Below are 22,606 nucleotides of genomic sequence, written 5' to 3'. Positions count from 1 at the left end.
TCTATTTCACACTTCTGGCAAGGGATACCCTCAACCACTCGTTGTGATTTTCACCTCCAGCACCATAGGAAAAATGGACTATTCAGTTCCTAGGAATACAAGGCTGAGACCAGGCTGAACCACATGCTACTGGATGTGTCAACCTAGAAACTGTTTTCAGGAAAGAGCCAAGCTCTAGAGACAGTGGTATGTTGCTCTTACTGGAAGGATGGGAATCTGGCCAATGAATGTGCATCCCAGCTTTTCACCAGTACTATCTGCTGCTTGCAACCCTCTGTTTGCAATGCTTTGGCGTAGGGAAAGTAATAAGTGGGTCGATAACGCCTTCTTTGTACCCCAGCAGTATTTTCCTGTGCCGATACTGAAAGTTGAATGGAGTTGCTTTTGTACCTGGTGCTTCTCAGTGGATTTCTAGGAACCAGTGTGAACCAGACCATCAGCATCTGTGTTATGGGTCTATTTGAACTGCACTCACATTCATGGTACTTCCTGTTTTCTTTCTTGTATGCTCTAGGTGACTTTGGAGAAGGTGTTGGGCATAACCGTGTCGGGAGGCAGAGGACTAGCCTGCGACCCCAGAACTGGCCTCGTTGCTTATCCAGCTGGGTGAGTTACCAGCCACATTCCTCAAAGCTAAAGTAAACCATGACTGATGCATTAACATAAAGATTCAGGGTGTTTCCACGACCATCTTCTATAGGAAGCCTATTTACTGCTCTTTAAACACCGGAGAATGATGAGACTCAGCACTGTTAGTTTAATTGGCAGGGGAGAGGGGTTGCATTATCAAATTTTAATGAGATCCCTTTTAATGGAACTAGTCTCATTCCTCTTGCTCTAAGCTGGGAGTTAAATACATTTTGTGGACTTTTCACTGTGTTCTGTAGTGTGATGAACATAGGCATAACTCTGTGATTCTCAATCCAATAAAAACCTAATGGAACAAATGATTCTTTCAATGAATTGACAGAAGCCTTCTTGTAGATGCCCTGCAATTTATGACTTGCCATGTTCCTCAGCCAAATGTGAGGAAATATTTCAGGCTAACAGCCTGAACCTGCTTATATGTGAGTTCTTTGGAATGAAACACATCTTGTCAATTGTAGTCTAAGTTCAAATAGAGGTATCCAGAAGGAGACTTTGATGGAAAGCAAAAGAGCTACCTACAGGGACCAGGGACATGGGTGAGGGCTGGAGAGGTCTGCTGCAATGCAGGAATCAATATGAGTTTGGCTCTCCTTTGAGCTTTTTCTGCTGTCAGCAAGCTAAAAGAGAAGACAAAGGACATGACTCCAAGTCATATTGCATGGACATACTCTTTAGACATGAAAGCTGGAATTAGAAGACAAGAACTTCCACATCGGTTGTAGATGATGTTTTCAAGGGTACCATAAGTGTGCTAGCAGCATTTAAAGATTCTGTATTTGTGGCTAAAATGAGAGATGGAGTCAGTGAAACTGGCTAGAAATTTTTGCTTGTCCTGGTAATATCCTAGTTCACCAAATCACAACATTGCTGTGGTTGGGGGAGCCTTTTGAGATCATCTAGTCAACCCTTGTGCTCAGTCAGGGTCACCTCTAGCAGGTTGCTCAGGACTATGGCCAGATAGCTTTTCAATATCTGCAGAGATGGAGATCCCTCCATCTCTGGGCACCATGTTCCAGTGTTTGACTACTCTCATAGTAATACCAACAAAATAAAAGCATAAAAAGAAAGGGTTTAAAAAAATTTTTTTATGATTTAATTTATGCCTATTGCCTCTTTTACTGTCAGTGGGCAGTCTGTTAATCTGCAGACAATTTGAGGTCCCCATCATTGTTCAACAGTATCTGTTATGCTTGAACTCTTTGGAGCCAGGCAAATATATTCTGGTGTGTTTTGCCCTTTCCTGTGCATCTTTTCTGATACTGAATATGCTCACACTTGAAATCAGCAAAGAGAGAAGAAAATGAGTGCAGTAAACTCATTTTGGGCTCTTGCATAGCTGAAGGTAGGTTAGCTTTGTTAATAGCAACGTCCTTTGATGAGCATGCCTGACAATGATTTAATCAAGTGTGAGTACACCTGGGGTTTCTTTTGGCTAATTAAAAGGTTATGTGGTTCCTTAGGGCTTTACAGGGGAATTCCTGTCCTTACTTGTTGGTGGTAACATTTCATGGCCTGGGCAGGAATATACTAGATGTGTGTTCTAAAAGTTCAAATGCTTGTATGACTTGCTGCTTTTGTGCCATGGCTGGCCTGATACTGTTGTGATTTGCTGCAGTCATACAGTCTCAAGCTAACAATCTAATAATCTTGTTCAGTTTGGGTCTTGTTGGTTTTTTAGTGGTGTTTTTTAGTTTGGTTGGTTGTTTTTGTGGGTTTTTTTCCCCCATTGTGATTTGCAGTGAACGTCTCTTGCTTTGGAAGAATCCTGGCCTTTCTGGTACATTGGCTTCATTTTGTGTATTTTTGTTTCTGTTTGAATTAAACAGACAGAATAGGTAGGGCTGGAAGGGACCACACTGGGTCATTCTGTGCAACCTCCCTGCTCAAGCAGGGTCATCCTAGTGCACATGGCACAGGATTACATCCAGATGGTTCTTGAATATCTCTGGTGAGAGCAACTCCACAGCCTCTCTGAGCAACCTGTTTAGTAAAGAACTGAGCCGTCACATGCACAGTAAAGAAGCTTTTCCTCATATTCAGGTGGAACTTCCTGTGCATCAGTTTCTGTCCTTTGCCTCTTGTCCTGTTGCTTGACACCACTGCAGAGCCTGGCTCCATCCTCTGACACCCTCCCTTGAGACACTGATAGACATTGATGAGGTCCCCTCTCCATGGTTTCTTCTCAAGGCTGAGCAGGCCCAGCTTCCTCAGCCTTTCCTGGTAAGAGAGATGCTCCAGTCTCTTAATTATCTTCCTAGCCCTTTGCTGGACCCACTCCAGGAGCTCCATGTCTCTCTTGTTCTGAGGAGCCCAGACCTGGACACAGCACTCCAGATATGCCCTCACCAGGGCTGAGCAGAGGGGCAGGATCACCTCTGACCTGCTGGCAGAGCTCTTCCTGATGAACTCCAGGTTCCCACTGGCCTTCTTGGCCACAAGGGCACTGCTGGCTCAGTTGTTGTCCACCTGAACCCCCGGGTTCCTCCTGGCAGAGCTGCTCTCCAGCAGGTCAGCCCCAGCCTGTGCAGGACCCTGCATTTGCCTTTGTTGGATTTCTGACAGTTCTTCCCTGGCCATCTCTCCAGCCTGTTGAGGTCCTTCTCAAGGGCTGCACAGCCCTCTGGGGTATCAGCCACTCCTCCCAGCTTTGTGTCATCAGTGAACTTGCTGAGGAGGCATCTGCTCCTTCATCCAAGTCACTGATGAACAAGTTAAACAACACTGGGCCCAGTACTGAACCCTGAGGGGCAGCACTGGTGATAGGACTCCAATCAGACCCTGTGACAGTGGTTATGACCATCTGGGTTCTGTTGCTCAGACAGAACTGTGCATTTACTGGACACCAAACTATTTAAATGAGTCTGATGTAGCAGTCTGGGCATGGCTCATGCACAGTTGTTTCATGACCTGTTCATGCAACTTGGTCATCCTCACTTGTAGTCCAGTGATTTCCCCAGCCCACTGCGTGTAGGGAGGTTTTGCAATGCTGACGTGCAGATGCTTTGCTCCTCCAGTCCCACCCCTAAAAGCTGAATTTGCGTAACAACGCTGTATTTTCCTAAGAACACTTTCAACATACCTAGATTGATTTGGTTGAGATCAAAACAGTTGCCCCAGGCACTGTGACTTCATCCAAGTCAGGTATACAAGCAGCTATGTGAATGAGCTTTGGCATTCTTTGAGCATAATCTTAATTTGGGTCTCTGGTTTGCTTAAAATAGGTTTTTTTAAAAATGTGATTGTTTTTCTCAGTGTTCTCTTTCCCGGTGTTTCTGAATCTCCCGGGAAGTTTCTTAAACTGATGAAAGAAGCAATTCCCAATGCAACAAAACTCATTCCAACTCAACTGTTGTGCCAAAGAGATGAGTGTTACATTATTTTTTCCTTTTTTTCCCAATGTCTTTTGCACATATTATCCTTTCTCTGCTTTGACCCTAATGGGGCTCCCTCTCTGGCAGTGTGAAACAGCAGCTGTGCTGATCCTGGTATGTTTTTTGTGGGATGTTTGTGTTATAGGAGACCTTTTCTTCATGTCAGTGGTAAAGGGCTAAAGGCACTAAGTGTGCAGATGTTCCAGGCTACCACTTAGATACAAGGCTCTTGTCTTGGGAGATAAGACAACATAAAGAGAGAAAACTGTATCCTCTGCACAGGTCTTGCATTTGTGGCCTGCATTCACCTGTTTTTATATTATCGAGTGAAACAAACCCAAAGTTGCTTAATTAGATCTTTGTTTGGGTTTTGCAGTGAGTAACAAAGTTGTTCTTGTGAGGGGAGTAGAGAAATGTACCATTTTTTTTACCTCTTGTGGTAGGACCATTGCTCTGGCCTTCTTTTGTTTCAATTCCCCTGCTTTGCATTTCCCCTGCTCTTCTCAATTTATTGTCTTTTGAGTTTTTTATGTTTTTGTTTTTTTTTTTTTTCAGTAGCTAGTTGAGGCTCTGTTTCCTAGAAACAAGAAGAAAAACAAAACTAAGAAAATCCTCTGAGGATGACTAACATTAAAAAGGAAAAAATGGGTGTGTGAAATGTCTATAATTTAAATTCTAGACCAGCTGCTAAGATAGCTTTAGTCAGCTTATCTGGTTTTGGTGTTTTGTTTACTAGGGTTTTTTTTAAGCCTTGTAGGTTGGTGTGACTGATTGATTGATTTTACTTCTCATTGTTCTTCTTTTCTTGGCTCTCAGCTGATCCTCATAGCTGGTTGGGAACCTGATCTTCTGGTGAGGCATTGCCTGCTTGAGGAAGCATCCTGTGCTTTTCCTTCTGAGGAGCAGGAACACAGCACTTTGTGCCTTAAGTGTGCAATGCCTTTTAAACACTATGCAGTCATGCTCTGGTCAGCTTAAGCATCCCTCTAGCTCTGCTCATCAACTTGGAGCCAATCTGATAGATTTCAGGGATTTTTTACATTAGTGTTCCTTGATGGGAAAACTGGTATTTCATACATAGCACGTGTGCTGAGTTGATCAGTCTCAACCTGCATATTCTTTTATTCTTTCCTCCTTTCAGCTCTTGAATGATCCTTTACATACAGCTCCTGCTGTATGTAAGGCAGATGTGTGTTCAATATAGAGCATTCTCTCTGAGACATAGAAAAAGGAGTTTCTCTGGCTTTCTCTCAGAAGTTACTGTAGACAGTACAGACACAGGTCCCTGGCTAGCTGTGTGTGTGCATAGTACATTAGCTGAACACATGATTTGGATGCCCCTGTATTCTGACCAATTTCAGAATGAATCATCCTTATTTGTAGATAGGAAGGGATGGATAATAGGAGATGGATGATCAAAGTTAAAATGAAGATACTGAGTCTTTTATCCTGCTACTTTTTGCTGCAGGATCTGATTGAAGAGTTAGACTTGTTCCTTCTTCAGCTTTATCACTTTGGGGTTTTAGTTTGTTTGTGGTTTTGTTTTGTTTTTTTGGAGATAGGACAAGTAATATTCCAAAATAAATAATTGTATGTGTTCAAATCAGAAAACTGCACAGTTCTGGGTCAAATTTTATTTTATTGCAATTGTGCTGTGCATGCTGCATGTCAGTGCAGCAGCTTCTCATGTGGTGGCCTGCACTGCAGCAACATCCAGCCACAGTCTCTTTTCACTGTGTCTTCCCCTCTTGCATTCCTCATCCTCAGCTGATTTGCAGAATGGAGTGGAAGCCACTGAACTCCTCAGCCCTTCTGAGTCATATCCCTCCTGGCTGTCAGGTCCTGCACTGACTGGCAGTGATGATGGGCTCTATCACAGCAAAGGGAGGAAGGGGATGAACAGGAAATGAGTGAATTGGTTCTAATCCATCTAGGAGCCTGCTCAACACATGTGTAGCTGTCTCACGTAGCTCAGTGGTAAGTCCCTCTGGAAGCTGAAAGAATGGAGATTTTTCTTTTCCAGAAGTGATTGTTGGTTTGCTCTCAAATACTTCTCTCCAGTTCCAGTAGATAGGCTATAAGGCTGAGTGATTTCCAGCCCATCCACATGTGGATGGAAAACTTTCTCTTGGAAAGTTTGTCATAATTTTCCATCATCATATAGATAGATTACTGCACAAGGTAATAAATTATCAGTTTAGAACAATTTTACCTTAAGCTGTATATAACCCGCAATGGAGAAATAACATTTAGGATAAACATTGTGTAACTAGAGCAGGTATGATGTTGCCTTGCTCATTCTTTCTTACTTAAAGTGGAAAGTTTTGGTCAGTGAGGTACAGTAACAAATTTTGAGAGGCAAATCTAACAGGTGACTGATGGTGAATGAGGCAGAATGCTGTTCTGAACTGGGATCTTTCCAAGACTGATGACCAATTTGGCCAGGTTAGAATTAGTGGTGACATGGACAGTGAAATCCTAATTTGTAAGTTAACAAGTATTCCTGCGTTATTTCAGTGCCTGTTTTTATTAACTAATTGATCACATTGCTTGGGTGTCACAATGGTAGTTGTCTTTAGAAAACTCTAGGTGCACAGAAGGAATCTTATATATCTCTATAACTTCCTTATAGAGCCAGTACATGGTACATGTGCAGTTTGAGCACAGCTCTACTGCTCTGTGAAGGTACAATTCTTCACTAATTTTCCTTTGCATGAGCACTAATGCTATTGGGCTGTATCCCAAATGCAGCCTGAATTGGTACAGGGATTTTGAAGTAATTGAGCTGCTGGGTTGCCAGTAGGTAAATCCATTTCTACTGGTGCTGTCTCCTTCAAGTTTACTTACCAAAAGCTCTGAAGGAGAAGCTCTGTGGTTTCTTTTTATGATCTTTCGTAAAGAAAAATCTTGTGGTGTTGTAAAGATGTAGAAACCTACAATAAAATGAAGAAAAGTTCTTGTGTATGCTCCAAAGCAGATTTCAGCATCTTTGGTCCCATCAGAGGCAGCTTGCTTTGTCCTCTTTGAAACAGGACAGTTGCCTTTCAAGAGTTGGACCTCTTTCCCCTCATCATCTCCCAGGAATCTGGGGTGTTGTTAATACCTTCCTTCTGTGAGGCTACTGTGCTTAACGTGCCATCTGGGGAGATTTTCCAGCTGGCACTATTGTGATGATGGGCTCAGAGATGAAGATAAGAAAATCCCTTTAAGTGAGATCGTTAAACATAATTAGCATCTGTATTATAGAATGGTTTGAGTAAGGCCACTACAACCAAAACTTTCTGTGTCAAAAGTGAACAACACTGGGTTTCAAAAAGATCTATTCAAAAAGATGACAAAAAGTAGCCAAGCCCTTCTTTCCCTTTCCTTCCCCAGCAGTAGCAGATTTCTCAGAAAGAAGCAGGGATACTTTGTGGCTCAAATCTCCCTGTGTTAAATACCCACTGGAGAGAAAGGAAGTGTAACAAGGTGAGGTGTAACAAGACTTTGTTCACTACTTGTCTTTATTAATGTAGATTGGGAGGAGGGGAGGGTTTAGCTGAAGAAATAGCTGTGGAGAAGGGTGGGCTGAAGAAGGCTGATGCAGTATTAGTCTCTGGCAAGAGAGTGAAGTCTGTACTTGGGACAAAACAGTGGAGATATGCTTTGCAACAGTGCTTTATTCTCAGGCCAAATAATTGTAACTGATATTTAAATTATCAGAGGTGGATTTAAGAGGACTATGGTCTATTTAAGGGGCTATGACCTCTCTTCTGTTCTCTTGCAGTTGACCTATGACATTCACAAGTAACACTCATGCAGTTTGGGGTAGTTGCCCTCTTCAAATCTGGGTAGCAGCTGCATCCAGTTCTCAATCCCCATCATTGCACTTCATACAGAAAAGGTCCTGCCTGCTGGAGTAGGGGCAGTCTTTCTTGTGTGAGCTATTTCTACGTGTCCATAACAGCCAGACAGGAATTTTTACATTTTTTTTTCTTTGTCTCCCTTTTTTGTCTCTCCAGTGAGTACTGGAGACTCTTCCACACTGAATCCATGTCTCTAATAAAACTGCACCTAAAGAGTAGAATTGTTAGCTGAGCAGTTGTGTATTGATCAGTTCAGCTGTAACCTTGCTTGGTTTGGCAGAAGAGAAGAGAAGACAAATGAGCAAACAAAGCAGTACTAGCAATCACCAACTGGAGCTGTAGGCAAACTCCCCTGGTTTAAGACTTTACTAGAACTGGAGTCAAACCTGTTAAATTGACTTCCAAGCAGTTTTCATCAGCCAGTCTCCTAGTGTGTGTGTGTGTGGTTGCTTTTGGTCTCTTGCCTTATTAATTAAAATTCTTTACCTTTGACTACCAGCAGAGGACATAATATTTGATAGAATCTTAAATAATGAGGTAGCAATGAAGCTTCAGACCTGCAGCTAACCTGTTGCCCAGCAGAAAAGGGAGAAAAATAGGACAAAACCTCAAAATAGCTGGGCAGAAAAGCTTCTTACTAAACTGGAGGGACACTTAGTCAAGTCTGCCAAAAGTGCTGCAGCATATATTGAAGACTGCAGCACTGGGGTGCTGTCAGACAGCTGGGGGGAATGTGTTGGGAGCTGAGCCCCTGAGTCTGAGAACTCAGCTGCTGGATGGGGAGTTGGTTAATGCCATCTTTGCTAGCTGTGGAGTAGCTCTTGAGGTGGACAGTGGGAATCTTGTGGAGTGCTTGGCTTCAGACCTTGTATGACTTCTACGTTGTGCCACTCTTGTTCTTGAAAGATGAGTCAGGGCAGTGCTGATGTTTGGTGTTGCCAGGTCCCTTTGAGGCAAGCTGCTGTTGTGCTGTACACAGAGTGCTGTTCCCCTGTGCACAGAGCTTCTGGGTCCTTGTCCTGAGTGCCACGTGTTAATCCAGCCTTCAGGTTACAAGGAATGGGTTGCTGCTCTGTAGCCAGCCACTGCAGCTTGGGACAGATAGAGATGTAATGTGATGTTTTATCCTACAGTTATGATTTGAGCATCTGGCATCAGCAATAGGTCTGATATGGCATCCTCCTTCAAGCCTCCAGGTACCAATGTATCTGTTTATTCCCTGTCTTTTAAGAGAAGCCACGTGATATGAGCCCTGTCTCCCAAAAATTTCTTTGTGTACCTCTTGCTGTCTGGGATCAGCCTGTGCTCATCCATGCTTCCTCCTTTCTGTCAGGCAGCTGGAAAAGGCAGGACTTTGCAGCTGAGATCAATGGGGGAGCACACTGCTCCCTCCCTGTGTGGCTACAGAACCTCCTGTCCCAGAAGGAGCACAGTCTGTGCCCTCTCTTGCAGCCCTCCCCGTGCCAGGACCTGTGACAGGCAGTACCCACACTCTGCACTCAGGGTGAATCAAAGCTGAAGTCTGGTGACCCTTGATAAAAATTTGCTGCAGTCTGTAAAAACAAAACAACACAAGCCGGAAAACCTCAAGCAACCCCAACCAGACCACCAAAAGCCACAATAGGAAGCCTTGACTTGTTTAGACTGGCAGATAGTTTTTGATCTCTAGATTGAATTGAGAATTTTTCAAGGGAATGATCAAATTGAAATAAAACATTCTGGGACATGTTTCACAAATTTGTTCACAGGAAATCTGTAGAGAAAGGGAATATATGAGAGGAGGCAGATGCCTTTCCCCAGGAAGAGCAGCCTGAGGATCTCCCTAGGATGTGGGAACCCTGCTTTGAGTTGAACAGAAAACTGAGTTCAGTTCGGAGGCGAGCTGGTAACTCTATTCTTCCTTCCCATTCTCACCTTCAAATATGCACAGTTGGGTACAGGAAAGTCATAGAATGATAGAATTTGGGTTGGAAAGGGATGTTTAGAGGCCATCTAGTCCAACCCACCCTGCAGTGAACAGAGACATCTTCAACTAAATCAGTTTGCTCATCTATCACCGCTTTGGATAACCTATTACAGTGCTTTAACACACTACTTTTTTTTTGTAAAAAAAATTCTAATTTGGATCTATTCTCTTTTAGATTAAAGCCATTTCCCCCATTTCCTACTACAACAGGCTCTACTAAAAAGTTTGTCCCTGTCTTTCTTGTAAGTCACCGTTAAGTATTGAAAAGCCACAGTAAGGTCTCCTGTAGCCTTTTTGTCTCTAGACTCAGCTCTCAGCCTATCCTCACATGAGAGGTGTTCCAGTCCTCTGGTCATTTTTGTGGTTTTTCTCTGGACCTGCTCTAACAGCTCCATGTCTTTCCTGTCCTGAGGATTCCACACCTGGATGCAGTACATCAGGTGGGGTCTCACTAGAAGTGTGTTGTTCTGTATTCTTTATGTTGCTCTATATTTGGAATGAGACTGAGGGTTTGTCCAAAGGACAGGATGACTTTTCGGAAAAAAGCTGGCAATAGGGAAGAGCCAGTGTATTGTAGGGCATGGGGAACAGACTTCTTTTTTTGATATTTATAGCCTGTCATGGGACTGGATGGTAGAGAAAATCACTTTGTTTCTCTCAGTTTGCACTGTTTCCTAAAAAGTAACAGTTTTCTATTTTCTCCCTTATAAATAATAGGAATTGGGAATTAAATAATGACTATATTAAAAAAGAAAAAAAAAAGGGATAATGGGAAAGATGCTGTGTTGTACACCAATCCTTCCCTGTGCCTGTTTGGACACTCTTCTCCCAAGACCACACAGTAACCTTCTCTTAAGGTGGTGAAGCCCAGAGACACGTTGTGCTGCCTTTCAGAGCCTTTGCAGTGCCATGCTCAAAGTCCCACAGCTGGTTCCATGAAGGGGACACGAGCTCAGCTGGCACTGTGGTATGTGCACACACACAAAGTTAAGGACATGATTGTGGCAAAAACCACCAGATGCTACCGGCTCCACTCCTGTGTCCTTGTTTTTACCTGTTCTAAGTGCTGAACAAGCCTGGTTCTCAGAGAGAGGATGCAAAGTGGGGCAATGGTGGAAAGAAGTGCTCTCAGAACAGTTTGTGGAAGGAAATGGGATGAAGTTTGTGTAAGCATTCCTTCAGTGCTATGTTTTACATTTTCCTTTTTTTTCTTTAACATCAGAATACTATTACATGCAAATTCTTTGATTATTAATTACCTTTGGACTCAGACCCTTCAGTACTGCAGCATGAAACACAATTGTGTTAACTATAAGAAACTTTTGAGCTTAACTGATGGTGAAGTTGGGGATGGTTTTTAGTGTAAGAATGAATGGTAGGACTCTTATAAGGGGCCAAAGAAGGCTCCTTGCTTGCACTGTCTGTGTGTACACACTAGGCAGTGTGTATGTGCTCTTCCCACCAGTGATGGAAAATCTTGGAGAGGGGTTTTGTTCTGTATGTGGTGCTGCAGTGGTGTGAGTGAGCTGTAAATGAAGTTGGGTACTGTGGGAAGGGCAAGTAGTTAGTTAGGTAGCTTCTGTCCCACACTGTCCCACAGAACTGGTGTGGCAGGTCCAGGCACTGCCTGTGCAATGTTTCTTAGGGGGCCAACAGTATTAGCTGAGTCCTCAAGAACATTAATGTTAGTGTGGATTCTTGCTGTTGCCAAAAATGTTAGTGATGAAGAAAGTGAGAGCAGGGAAATGAGAATGCTGTTATCTTTGCAAGGCTGCAATGAAAATTCTTGTCACAGCAAAAGCACTTAACTGTCCTTGAAATTTCCCTGTGCTGGATTCCCAAGGCTGTGAGCAGGGAAAGGTAGGGCTTTTTGGAGCAGTCCTGCAAGTTTGGTGCTGTTTGGATTGCCTCACAAACCATATTAAGGAAAACTACGTAGTACTTGCTTCTTACTGCTGCCATCCTAGTTCCAGGGCAAATATTCCAGTTCCCTCAAAAGGAAAGTGCCATCATGCCTGTCACAATGTCTACAGCAGTTGCTGTTTTAATGATTGTATTGGTCATTTCTGATTTTAACCTGCCTTAAGAGAAACCCTGACTGTCCTCAATCCTAGAGTGTGTCAATTGGATTTTTAAAATGGGAGGCAAGCTGGTAATAATCCCATGTAGATGGTGGGTTTGTTACTTTGTGCTTTGATCTCATTAACCAGCATGTGAACTAAAGGCAAGGTGCTATTGAAAAGGAAAACAAAAAGGGGAGAGATTGGGGAAGCAGTCCCGTGGTGAGGGTCATAAACTTGCAGTTTATGTGCAAAGAAAAGGAAGCAAGAGAATAAGCATGACTGCTTTATTTGATAACAGAGCTAAACACTCATGTAGAGCTCTGCAAGTGGGAAGCTTTGACAGGTTTGGAAGGTTATTGCATGCTAGTGAAATAGGGAAGAGGAGTGTTGCTAAGCTCTCAGTACCTCAGCTATTTTGGAACATGTAGGCCTTTTCTCAGCTTGAGGCTCTGCAACCTGCTGGGGTTTGCCCATTAGCTGAGAAAGGAGGAGGATGGCAGAGAGCACGAGTGCCCCAAAGCCTGTGTACCTGCAGGCAGCAGCCTGCTCTCTGCTCTACCTGCTCTGCATCTCTCCAGTTACACCTCCTAGCAACCACTGCCTTGGTGCAGCAACACCACTGGCCTGTGAGCCAAGTCCTGAGCTTGCATAAGAGCAAGGGGGGGGAGTGGGGACTGAATAGCAAAGTCTGGGATGAAAATGAGATACCAGCCGCCTCAGCTGAGCTCCACCCTTTCTAAGAATCTCAAAACAGGCACTGTCTCCTGGCAACCTTCACACAAATCACAGAGGTTAAGTTAAAAGAAGTACATACAAGTCCAAAGGACATATCCCATCACCAGGTGTGAAGAACAGGGAATTACTTCTTTTCCTCTTTCTGAAAAACCTGGCACTGCAGATGGACTTGCGTTTCACTCAGTGTCAGAAGGCAGCGAGTTAAAGGTGAATGAGCATCGTGTTAGCTAAGAAGTGCCAAGAAAATGGTGTATTTTGTTTATTGTAAGCATGCCCTGACTATTGCTTAGGAACCAGATGTAGGACTCGGCTCCCTCCCTGCTGCACTGGAAGATGTGCCCTGCAATGCATGAACACATTGGCCTGTTTTGCACCTGAACCTGATTCTTTCAGCAGGCAGCCAAGGACTGACAGAGCTGATACGGGCCAATTTCTTGCCTTTGGAGTCAGTTGTTGTGCTTTTGCAATGCTGACCTAATACTTTTTGGGAAGTACTCTTAGTCTTGGACTCTAACCTGACAACATCTCTCTATGACAGGAAATGGAGATATACAAGAAAGCAAAACTGAGTTTTATAATGATTGCTTCTCCTTCTAGAAAAGCTGTCTTTTCAGATCTCCTGATGACTGATGCTCATTAACTACTCTGAAGAAAAATTGCAGTGCATTTAAAATGCTATGTATTATGCTGAGATAGAGGTAAAGGAGAAGTAAATGTTCATCTTTTGTTAAAGGCAGAGCTGTCACAAGGCTTCTAAAAAAATAACATGGGCAGAATTTAACTTTGCCAATCTGGCAATGTCTGAGCTGTTCCTTCTGTGAGAAGTGGCAAGGCTGGGAGAGGGAGCTGGCATGAGCTGTGGATGTTTGGGCCTGGGAACTGCAGCAGGCTTCCTGTGCGTTGTGGTGTGGACAGTTGTGGGGAGAAGCAGGCCCCCCCTGCCCCTTCTTTCAGCATCTGCCAGCCTGACCTTGTAGGGTGCTGAGTAGGCAAGGCTGGCAGGAGGCTTTAGTGCCTTTTTGTGGATCTGGCAGCCTGCTGCCCAAGGCAACTGTGAGCTTTGACCATGCCTAGAGAAGTGGAAAACAACTGGCTATTTAAGCAAGTGATTCTTTAACTTCATGCTTTCCAAGAAGCATTTTTTTCTCTGTGTGTGTGTTTGGTGTGTTGTTTTATTTGTTGTGGTGGGTTTTTGTTTGTTTGGTTGGGGTTTTTTTTTGTTTGTTTGACACTCTTGCACAGATATGGCCTGGATTATGCTTACTGAAGCATTCAAGGGGAAAAGCTGCTCCAGTTTTTTTGCCGCAGTGGGGCTTTTGCTGCCTGCTCTGGAATGCAGGAGAGATCAATAATGGGTCAATGGACCCTGGAGGGGTCTGCCAGTACCTTACCCCAGGTGTGACCATCCAGGGAGATGGTGGTGGAGAGGGGGCTGGCAGACAATGTTAAATTTCATTCTTTTTTTGTTTTGTTCCTTTGAATGATGCCATTTTAATATTGATACACTTTGTACTCATGGTAAAACAGTTAAAGCCTTGAGGTATCAGCCATGAGCTGTCATGTTGGTCTGCCCAGATGATTAGTTTGATGTATGGATCTTTCTCCCTGCTCTTGAGTTGCTCAGGCACAATGAGGGAATTCCCTGGCTGTGCATGCTGCTGGAAACAGAGGTGTTAGCCAATTGCTTGAAAGCAGGATGTATTTTTCCTTTGGGACTTGGTTTTAAAGGAAGACACATATTCAGCTTTTGAGCCATCATGGCATGATGTCAACTGCTCTTGCAGGGAAGTTGGTGCAAACCTGAAGTGTAGAGCCAGATTTCTCTGTGTAATCCCAGCTGGGTCTGCAAATCTCTGCAAGGAGCTGCTTGATCCCAGGAGGGTACCTTCAGAGACCTCCCATCTTCTCTTATTATACCATGGGCTCAAAAGCTGAATTTTCTCAACACGTGATGGCAGATTTGATTATTCTGCAGTAATTTTATTTTAAACTTTGCTTCTCTTGATCTTTTTCTTGCCTTTCCCTCTAAACTGCTCTTTGTCTGTTTTTTAAAATTTTCAGATTTTTTTTTTAACTTGTCTTTCATTGCTTTCTCTTCCCTGGCATGTGTCTTTGCTCTGAGGCAATTGCTTGGGCTTTGTTGTTCATGGGCAGAGAGGAAGCACCCCTTATATACAGGCTGTGTATGTGCATAAATAAAAAAAGACAGGAATTGATTGTTGGTATAACTACATAACACTCTAATTCATGAATCAATTTACCACTAATTATGACAGATAAAAGAAGGACTAATAATGCATTAGGGTAATTCTATATAAAAATATCTCAATAATTGGGATAGTGCAATTAAAACTGTAATACATTTCTTTGTTTCTGTTTGTTCTGATGTTATGCTCATCCTTATGCTGCTCCTCTGGATCTTAGTCAGCTGTTGAGGGTAAATCTTTGTAGCCCTTCTCTGGGAAGAGTATGATGTGGGTTTTACTGGATTCTTCCTTACTCCAGGGTTCATCTGGGTAATTTTTAATATGTTTACTAATACATTTGCAAATCTTACACTTGTATAACTCCACAATGCTTCTAGAATTCACTATATATGATGTCTTTAATGCATGTTGGATAATTTTTCTTTGTTTCATTTGCTATCCCTAAAAGCCGTTTTTTTTCAGCTCCAGGTCTGTATGGTTTTTAACAGACAGCGCATGAATTGTTTGCAGTGGTTTGGTCTCAAATGGCAAGCACGTGCCTCCTCTCTTATCCCATTCCTGTACTCCTCTGCACTGTGTCCTGCTTCTCCACTTCTCAAGGCCTCTGCTCTCATACCATGCCTGCATTTTTCTCCACTATGCAGTCATTAGTTGTAAATATCTCAGGCTACATAAAATAGCTGTTGGTCAACGTTGTTTATATAAAACTATGGTTGTACTCCACAAAAGATAAACAGAAGTAAAACAAATCATCTATAGACACCTGGTCAGTTACAGAAATTGCTGTCACAGCTCAACCAAGTAAAACAGAGCTACAAGCAGGTCAAGAAAAGTTCAGAGCACGCAAACCCAGGCAGCTCAAGGCCTTTGAGACTCAGTAAAAAGTTTGTGGCCTGCTGCTGAAAATGGCAAATCTGGGGCTGTCAGCCAGATACTGATTGAAGAGGGACTGGATCTTGAGAGCAAGTGGAGGGGTGGAGCGCAACTGGGGAGCTAGAGATCCCCGAAGCAGGTGTCTTGGCTGGTCGGTCAGGACAGATAGTTGTTTTTTCTCCTTGTTGATGTTCCTGGGACAGCTGTAACTTTGGGAGTTCTCAGCGTATGGAAATAGGTCTTTTCCCAAGAATTAACATAATCAACTACTGTGATCCTATAGTGTTCATCCTGGAAGAAGTTGCATTCTCTGTCTTGCATGTGAAGCTCTTCAGGTTTTTAGCCATGTTCTGGCTGTTTGTTTCATCTCTTGGTCACACCTGGAACCAGCCAGGTGCTGCTCAAGACTCCATTTCTTAGTGCTTCTCAGTCTTTCTTGTCTGTCTGATCAGCACATTTTCTGGTCATTAACTATCTCAGTGATCCTTTTGTTCCTCCAGTCTACCCATCATCAGTTGCCCATTGCTCTAACCCCTGGGGCTGCTGCTCTTCTGCAGTATTCCGTGGGTGTTTGCCACCAGTACTGAAATAAAATGCAGCTCTGCAACTCCTAGCCCAGTTGATTTGATACTTCGTGTAGGTGTATTGCTGGCATTGCTTCCCTGCCCCTAGGCAAGTGAGTGGTTTTGGAGAGAGGGAGAGAGAAATGTGCACTCTCCATGTGCGTGTAAATGTTATAGTCAGCCGTGAGCCATATGTATGTGTGTGTCTGTGTATATACCTACAAATATATGTATGTGTGTCTATACAGGCATTTGTCATCAGTGCCCTGTCTCTTTTGAAGCTTGTCAGATGAGCAGACTGATACTTTTCAGTCTGTGTAAGTACAGCTGCTGCTTTGCATGGCTTCATTTTTCTACCTACCTTTGCTGCAGGCTGGAGGACAGGTGGAATATTCTGCAATGCAGCAGAGATGGCCTGTCCCTGGTTCTGCTAGGACAGGGCTTTATTCCTGGTTTCTCATTCATGAGGATTTTTTTCCCTCTCCTGGCTTTGATTTGTTGAAGGGAATGGTGTTGTTTTGAAGGAGAAGTTCCTGCTGAATCACTGGTGACTAGGTAGCCGTGAGCTATAACAATTAACTGGAAACATTTTCATCTTCCTTGCAACTGTAATGATTCCCAGTTAGTAAGCTGGTTTAAATTTCATGGTTTTCCTCTGAGGCCTTTTTTCTCCTCTGCTTTCCCTACATGCACTTCTTGCCCAAGTCTTTCACAATTTGTGTCTGGCTTAGCTCTTTGCCTCCCAGGAAAGGTGCCTCCTTATTGTGCAGCTCTTTAAAAAGCCATCACTCTCCTGAGGGCACTACTGCCATGTCTCTGGCTCCAGTGTGGCTCCTCTGGAGTTGTGTACAACTTATCCAGTGGGAGACGGGTCCCAGGCTGTGTTTCCTCTCTGCATCCATTTTGTGTGAAGTGTTTTCCTGAGTCATCACCCTGCCTTGTATTTGCCCAGTGTCAGAAGGGTTGCTAATTTTAAAAACCCTCCTTCTCTTCATCTGCTCTGCCTCCTTAACAATAGACCTTGAAATAGCATGAGCACCTCCAATGGTAGGTTAAGCATTTTCCACATACAGTTGCAGGGGAGTGAGGATATGTTGCAGTGAGATCAGCTGGATCTGCTAGAAATCACTGTAGCCAGCCCATGAGGATGGGCAGCACCTTCACTCTAGGAGGAGGCAGGAAGGAAATCTGCAATTTCTCGTCTGTGGTCCTGGTAAAGCTGGAACTTCAGTGGTGCCTTGTGTAGGAAAGAAGAGAGGCCCTGATTGATGTTACAGTCACAATCTCTGCTTGTTATTGGATCTTTTTAACTGTTCATGTGTTGAGCTTTTTAAAAGTATTTTTAAAGCATTTTGGGTGCCATTTCAGATCTGTGCATCTGTTCTCTGCCATCTGCAGCCTGAGGTTAGAGACACAGCTGGTTGTTTTAAAGATGTAGTCTGGCAGGTGTAAAGGGGCTGCTGAGAGCAGCCAGTGGAAGCTGTCAGCTGTGTGTGGCAGGATTCGTGTTGGCCCTCCCTGTGCAGGGCAGGAGCTGAGGAGAAGCTTTCTGGGCACTCAGCCCTGTCATCTGCAGCAGGGCCTGTTCAGGTAGACAGGCACAAACCACATTGGCAGCAGAGGATCATGAGGATGGCAGCATCCCTGCCAGATGACAGGGAGAGAAAGCTGCCTGTTTTTCTGGATGTCATCAGATCACATAGGTATTGGTGGAGATTTTGCAGGGCTCTCAGCTTTGAGGCTCAGTTAGTGTAATAGACAAGGTGAATTCAGTAGGCTGAAGTGGTGGTGAGACCAGAGGCTGCCCTTGTCTGTTTGGGGATTATCCTTATAAATCCTTGTCAGTTCAGCTCTGCAGAAATTTCCTCTGCTGCTCTCTCTCCTCTCAGTGTAGGTGCACACTGTTTTAAGGTGTCTCTGAAAGTCAAGTTTGGAGGCTGAGAAAAGAGTCTGAGCAAGTATCTTAAAATATGCCCTGTTCTTCTCTAGGACTGGGCTATTGGAGGCCAGAAATTGGACTTCAGTTTGTCACAGTTCTTCCTGTGTTTTTTTGGAGCAGATCCTATTGTGTGACGCGTTTGAGCTCCTACTCCTGCAGATTTGGGGTACCATGCAGCCTTTTAAATAGAGTATGTGTGGTTGGCAATCAGAAATTTCTACCCTATTAGTTTAGTGACACTAAATATATCACTGACTTTCTTTTTCACAGTGGGTTTCTTGTTCGGTATTCGTGGCTTTTCATTAGCCTGCATTGGTTTCTGAAGCATGAATTTTGCTGCACCTCTCAGGCTCCCACCTTTTTAGTTCTCTCTGTCACAGATTGGTACAGGGAGCTCTGGAGGCTTTTCTGCTCAGGCAGTGACATCCAGCTCTTAACCTCTCAACAGATAGATCTTTCTTCTCAGCATGCATGTAATTAATACAGTTTGCTTGAAAATACCTATTCAGTTACATAGTCAGTGTGCACATCCTCTCATCACTGCTAACTCACTCCCAGTACTGGCTATGAATTAAAGAAGCTTTTTGGCAGGAAGAATTGCCACATAGAAAATTAGCACCAGCTTCTGTAGACACTGCTTTGCTCTGATCAAGCTTGCCATGGCAACCAATGCAGTGTAAAAAAGATTTTGTTCTTATCAAAGTCTTTTTTCCCTCATGCATTTAGTGCATAGGAAGCTTTTGCACTCTCATTTGAATAGCTTTGGGTGAGGGGAAGAGAGCAAGGTATGAGCCAGAAATTGAGAAATGGACCAATTTTGAAGGGATGGGACTGTTAACTCTTTTCATTTTTTCTTGCAGTGGCATGAAAGGAGTATATTGTGGGGAAGAAAAAAAGAAAGAAAGCTAATGTTTGTTTTCATGTCTTAATGGAGTTTTCTTTCCTCTGTACAGCATCCTCTTCATAGCATGGGCTCCATGCATTTGGGAGAGGAGGGCTTGACACATGAGCTTTCCCTACAGTCATGTGTCCCACAAGATAAGGCAACACTGAGCTGGTTTGTAGCTTGGAAAGGAATGCTACTGCAGCCTTTAAATTTCCCAAACCCCTTGTAAGGGGAACCTGTAGAGGAAGAAGAAGGGAAAACACACTTCTGCAGAAATTTGATTTTTGTCAGCTTGCTGAGGAAGGAGATGGTGGGGTAAGGCAGCTGTTAATAGAGGCATGTTGTGGGAAACAGGAGGACAATGAGAAGAGTAAAACACCCAGAAACTATAATTTGGTAAGTGCAGAAGTGAAGCCAGTAGAAGAAAAGTCAGAAGTGAAGGTGGAGTGACCCACTGCCACTGATTTAGTGAGTCAGATACATTGTGTAAATGTGATACTGACATCTGATTCTTCTTCACTCCTTATATGATATTTAGCCAAGAAAAATTGCTCATTTTTTTATATTTTGTGGGTCTTTTTGCTTTTGCTGGAGACAGTGGAAACTACTGTGACATTCCATGCCTACCTTCTCCTTTCCTCTCCCTCCCTGTTTTTCATCTGCGTATATGATGCACAGTTGTGAAGATACAACCTCCATGGAGGTTTGGAAAGCTCTGCAAGGAACCTTTCTTGTTGGCTGATATAAATGAGCTCCCTGATGGACAATGCTTATGTTGTCGGTAAAAACCTTTGACACTGCTGTGAGAGCTAGTTCTGTCCTTCCCTTGTGTTCTTGTGTCCCTGGATGTCACACAAGAAAGAGGCATACTGGGAAGGATTGCCCAGCTGAGCTGTTTATAAAAGCTGCTTGCATCAGGAAGGTGTGCTTAATGGTTGTGAGGTGGCACCATAGCCCTAGAAATAATTTCTTTCAGTATGTGTGCCATTGCCTACAGCCTGTGCAGGAGCCAGCATGCAAACAAACAGGACACTTGATCCCAGCTGCCTAATGTATGGTTTGTACAGCTGTAATCCATAGCAGTGAATGGTTTCTATAAATGTCTTGGAAGTCAGAATCTACTTGTGGATTAGAAAGGTGCTGTGATCATCAAGCCTTGTCTGCAGCTGAAGAGGAGATAGGGTTTGTGCTGAAACAAGAGGGCTAACAATGTTGATGTTCTCAACAGCTGATGTGTGCCAGGCTCTGTAGGTCTCATGAGGTGTTTCTGGAGCTAGCCTTGGTTTGCATGTTGGTACTAGCATTCAAAAATATCTCTTCAGACAAAGGTGTCTTGAGCACTTGAATTTGTTTTGAAAGCTTCAGTTTGGGAAAGGGGTGGAGTGTGTGGAACAGGTCATGTGTCCATTGTGGAACTTTGGGTTTGAAGTACTTTGCTTTGTCTACATGCACAGTTGGAAGCTGTGAATAGAAAGATCAGTGCTCTCTTGCCATTTATCCTTTCCTATCCCTCTGGCTGCAAAATACTGAATGCAACCTTATAAAGAAGCAAAGGTGGAGGATGGTTATATTGGTGTATGCTCTTTGATGCAACTAATTTTCCATGGTAGTTATATTTATTATTTTAACTAGTGTAAGATTGAAGCAAGCATAAATGGAAAGGAGCAGATATTTTGACTCACTCGAGGGCTTGATAGCCTTACTGGATAGGAGGCAGTGTGGAGTAGCTGGGTCAGCAACCTGATCATTCAGTGTCTCTGTTCAGTTTATTTTGCTAGACTGATTTCCTTTGCTAAAATGGACCAGGGCCAGAGTATTAATGGGCTCTGAAATACTTTATTTAGGAAGCTGCTGCAGGTTCTGCTGGACTGAGCTGAGCTGTGTCTGAGCAGGCAGTGAAGGCCACCCTGTGTCACTGAGCAGCTTAGGTTGTAAAAGAACCTCTGATCATGGACCATTAACCTAACACTGCCAAGCCGCCACTAAACCATGCCCCTGTGTGCCACATCTTCACATATTTTAAATACCTCTGGGGATGGCAACCCAACTGCTTCTTTGGGCAGCCTGTTCCAGTGCTTGACAAGCTTTTCTGTGAACAAATATTTCCTAATATCCAGTCTAAACATTTCTGATGCAACTTGAGGCTGTTTCCTAACACTCTGAGGAGATTGAAGAACTAGAAATAGTTTTTGCCTGTTGTGGAAATGTGTTCTTTAGGATGGAATGGACTAGAAACCTTCCCAAGCATTTTGAGAAGGAGCTAGTATTCAAACTTGCATGCTCCTGACTCTCAGAACAGGATCTGCGCCCCACTCTATGATTGATGGTTTGAGGTTTTCCATCTTGCTTAATAGAGGGTCCTTGGAGTTGGCTGAAGTCTTTATTGCCCTTGTGTGTGACAGAGGAGGAGAGGAATGGTGGAAAATCAGCATGGGACAGCATTGCAGTTGGGTAGCTTTTATTGGGTAGCAGTTAATTTAAGAAAACAAGTTCAGAAAACTAATTAATCCTGGCTAAATGGCTTTGTTGGCAAGAAGGTCATAACTAATTACTAAGTTGTGTTAATTATTAACCAACAAATCTAAATATCTTATTTTGCTGAGCTTATGAGTTAAAATTACTACTTTGTGATATAATTTAATGCTTGCTCACCTGTAAGGAGACACTGTGATTTATCCCCCTGCTCCTCCAGTTAGTGTTTATTAATTATGGGTCAAACTCAGTGAATCAAGTATTAAGACAAAGTTAAAATATCCACACTTGTGATAGCTGCTCTGGCATTAGGAGCTGTGTGGCTCTTGAAATGGTCTGTTGATTTGCCTAGGTGTGTGAGCTGGGTGGTGCTCTTACCTCCCCTGTAGGCTCTGGGTTTGGCCAAGGTCGGGAGAGGAGGGGGAAGCCTGCTGGCACACAGGCTGTTCTGGGGTGCTGCTGTGCTAAAATTCATGATTGTAAGTGGCAAAAGTTCAGCCCTAAAGGTTAATAATGGCAAAACCCTGGACCTTTGTGGCCCACTACACTATTCTAGGAAGTGGTTTGTTTGCTTGCCTGGTTTGAAGACCGCGGTTTATATTTTGTATCTTTCCTCTGTTTTTTAAACTGTGTTCACTTCTCTGAAGTCCTGTTTCTCTGCTGAGTTCCTCACAATGAAACAGAAACTTGTCTTTAAGAGCTGCGTAAGAAAGTCTTTGTGAAGATTTCATCTCTTCCTTTTATTCTTTCTGGTTTTCTGAAGCTTATTTTAAGCACAATTCATCCATATTTTAACTCTGCAGGATTTTGGTCCATTAACCCTATCCAACCATAATGGGGTTTTTCTTTTGCTTTTCTGATTAGCTGGAAGCTTGGGATTAGATAGATTTTCACATCTGCTAACTTCCTATTTCATATCGTGTGATTTGCAAGGCTTAACCTTCCCTGACTTGTTAATGGAACACAATCCACCTGCTTCTTTGCACTAATCCCTGAGAAATATGTAGCATGGCTTTGACTTGAAACTCTCCAGTTTGA

General features: G+C 43.4%; 1 protein-coding gene across 4 annotated transcripts in view; it reads left to right on the top strand.

Moving 5' to 3' along the window:
- Positions 1-22,606, top strand: part of MAPKBP1 (mitogen-activated protein kinase binding protein 1) — a 97,548-nt gene that overhangs the window by 28,691 nt on the left and 46,251 nt on the right. For all 4 annotated transcript variants that reach the window (XM_064713911.1, XM_064713910.1, XM_064713914.1 and 1 more), the window contains exon 3: positions 515-606. In XM_064713911.1, coding sequence (XP_064569981.1) covers positions 515-606 — 92 coding nt within the window. The remainder of the gene's footprint in view (positions 1-514; positions 607-22,606) is intronic.

The sequence above is a fragment of the Zonotrichia leucophrys genome, chromosome 5, assembly GCF_028769735.1.
Source record: "Zonotrichia leucophrys gambelii isolate GWCS_2022_RI chromosome 5, RI_Zleu_2.0, whole genome shotgun sequence".
Classification (NCBI taxonomy): domain Eukaryota; kingdom Metazoa; phylum Chordata; class Aves; order Passeriformes; family Passerellidae; genus Zonotrichia; species Zonotrichia leucophrys.
Note: the sequence above shows the minus strand (reverse complement) of the source record. Positions and strands in the feature narration are given on the sequence as shown.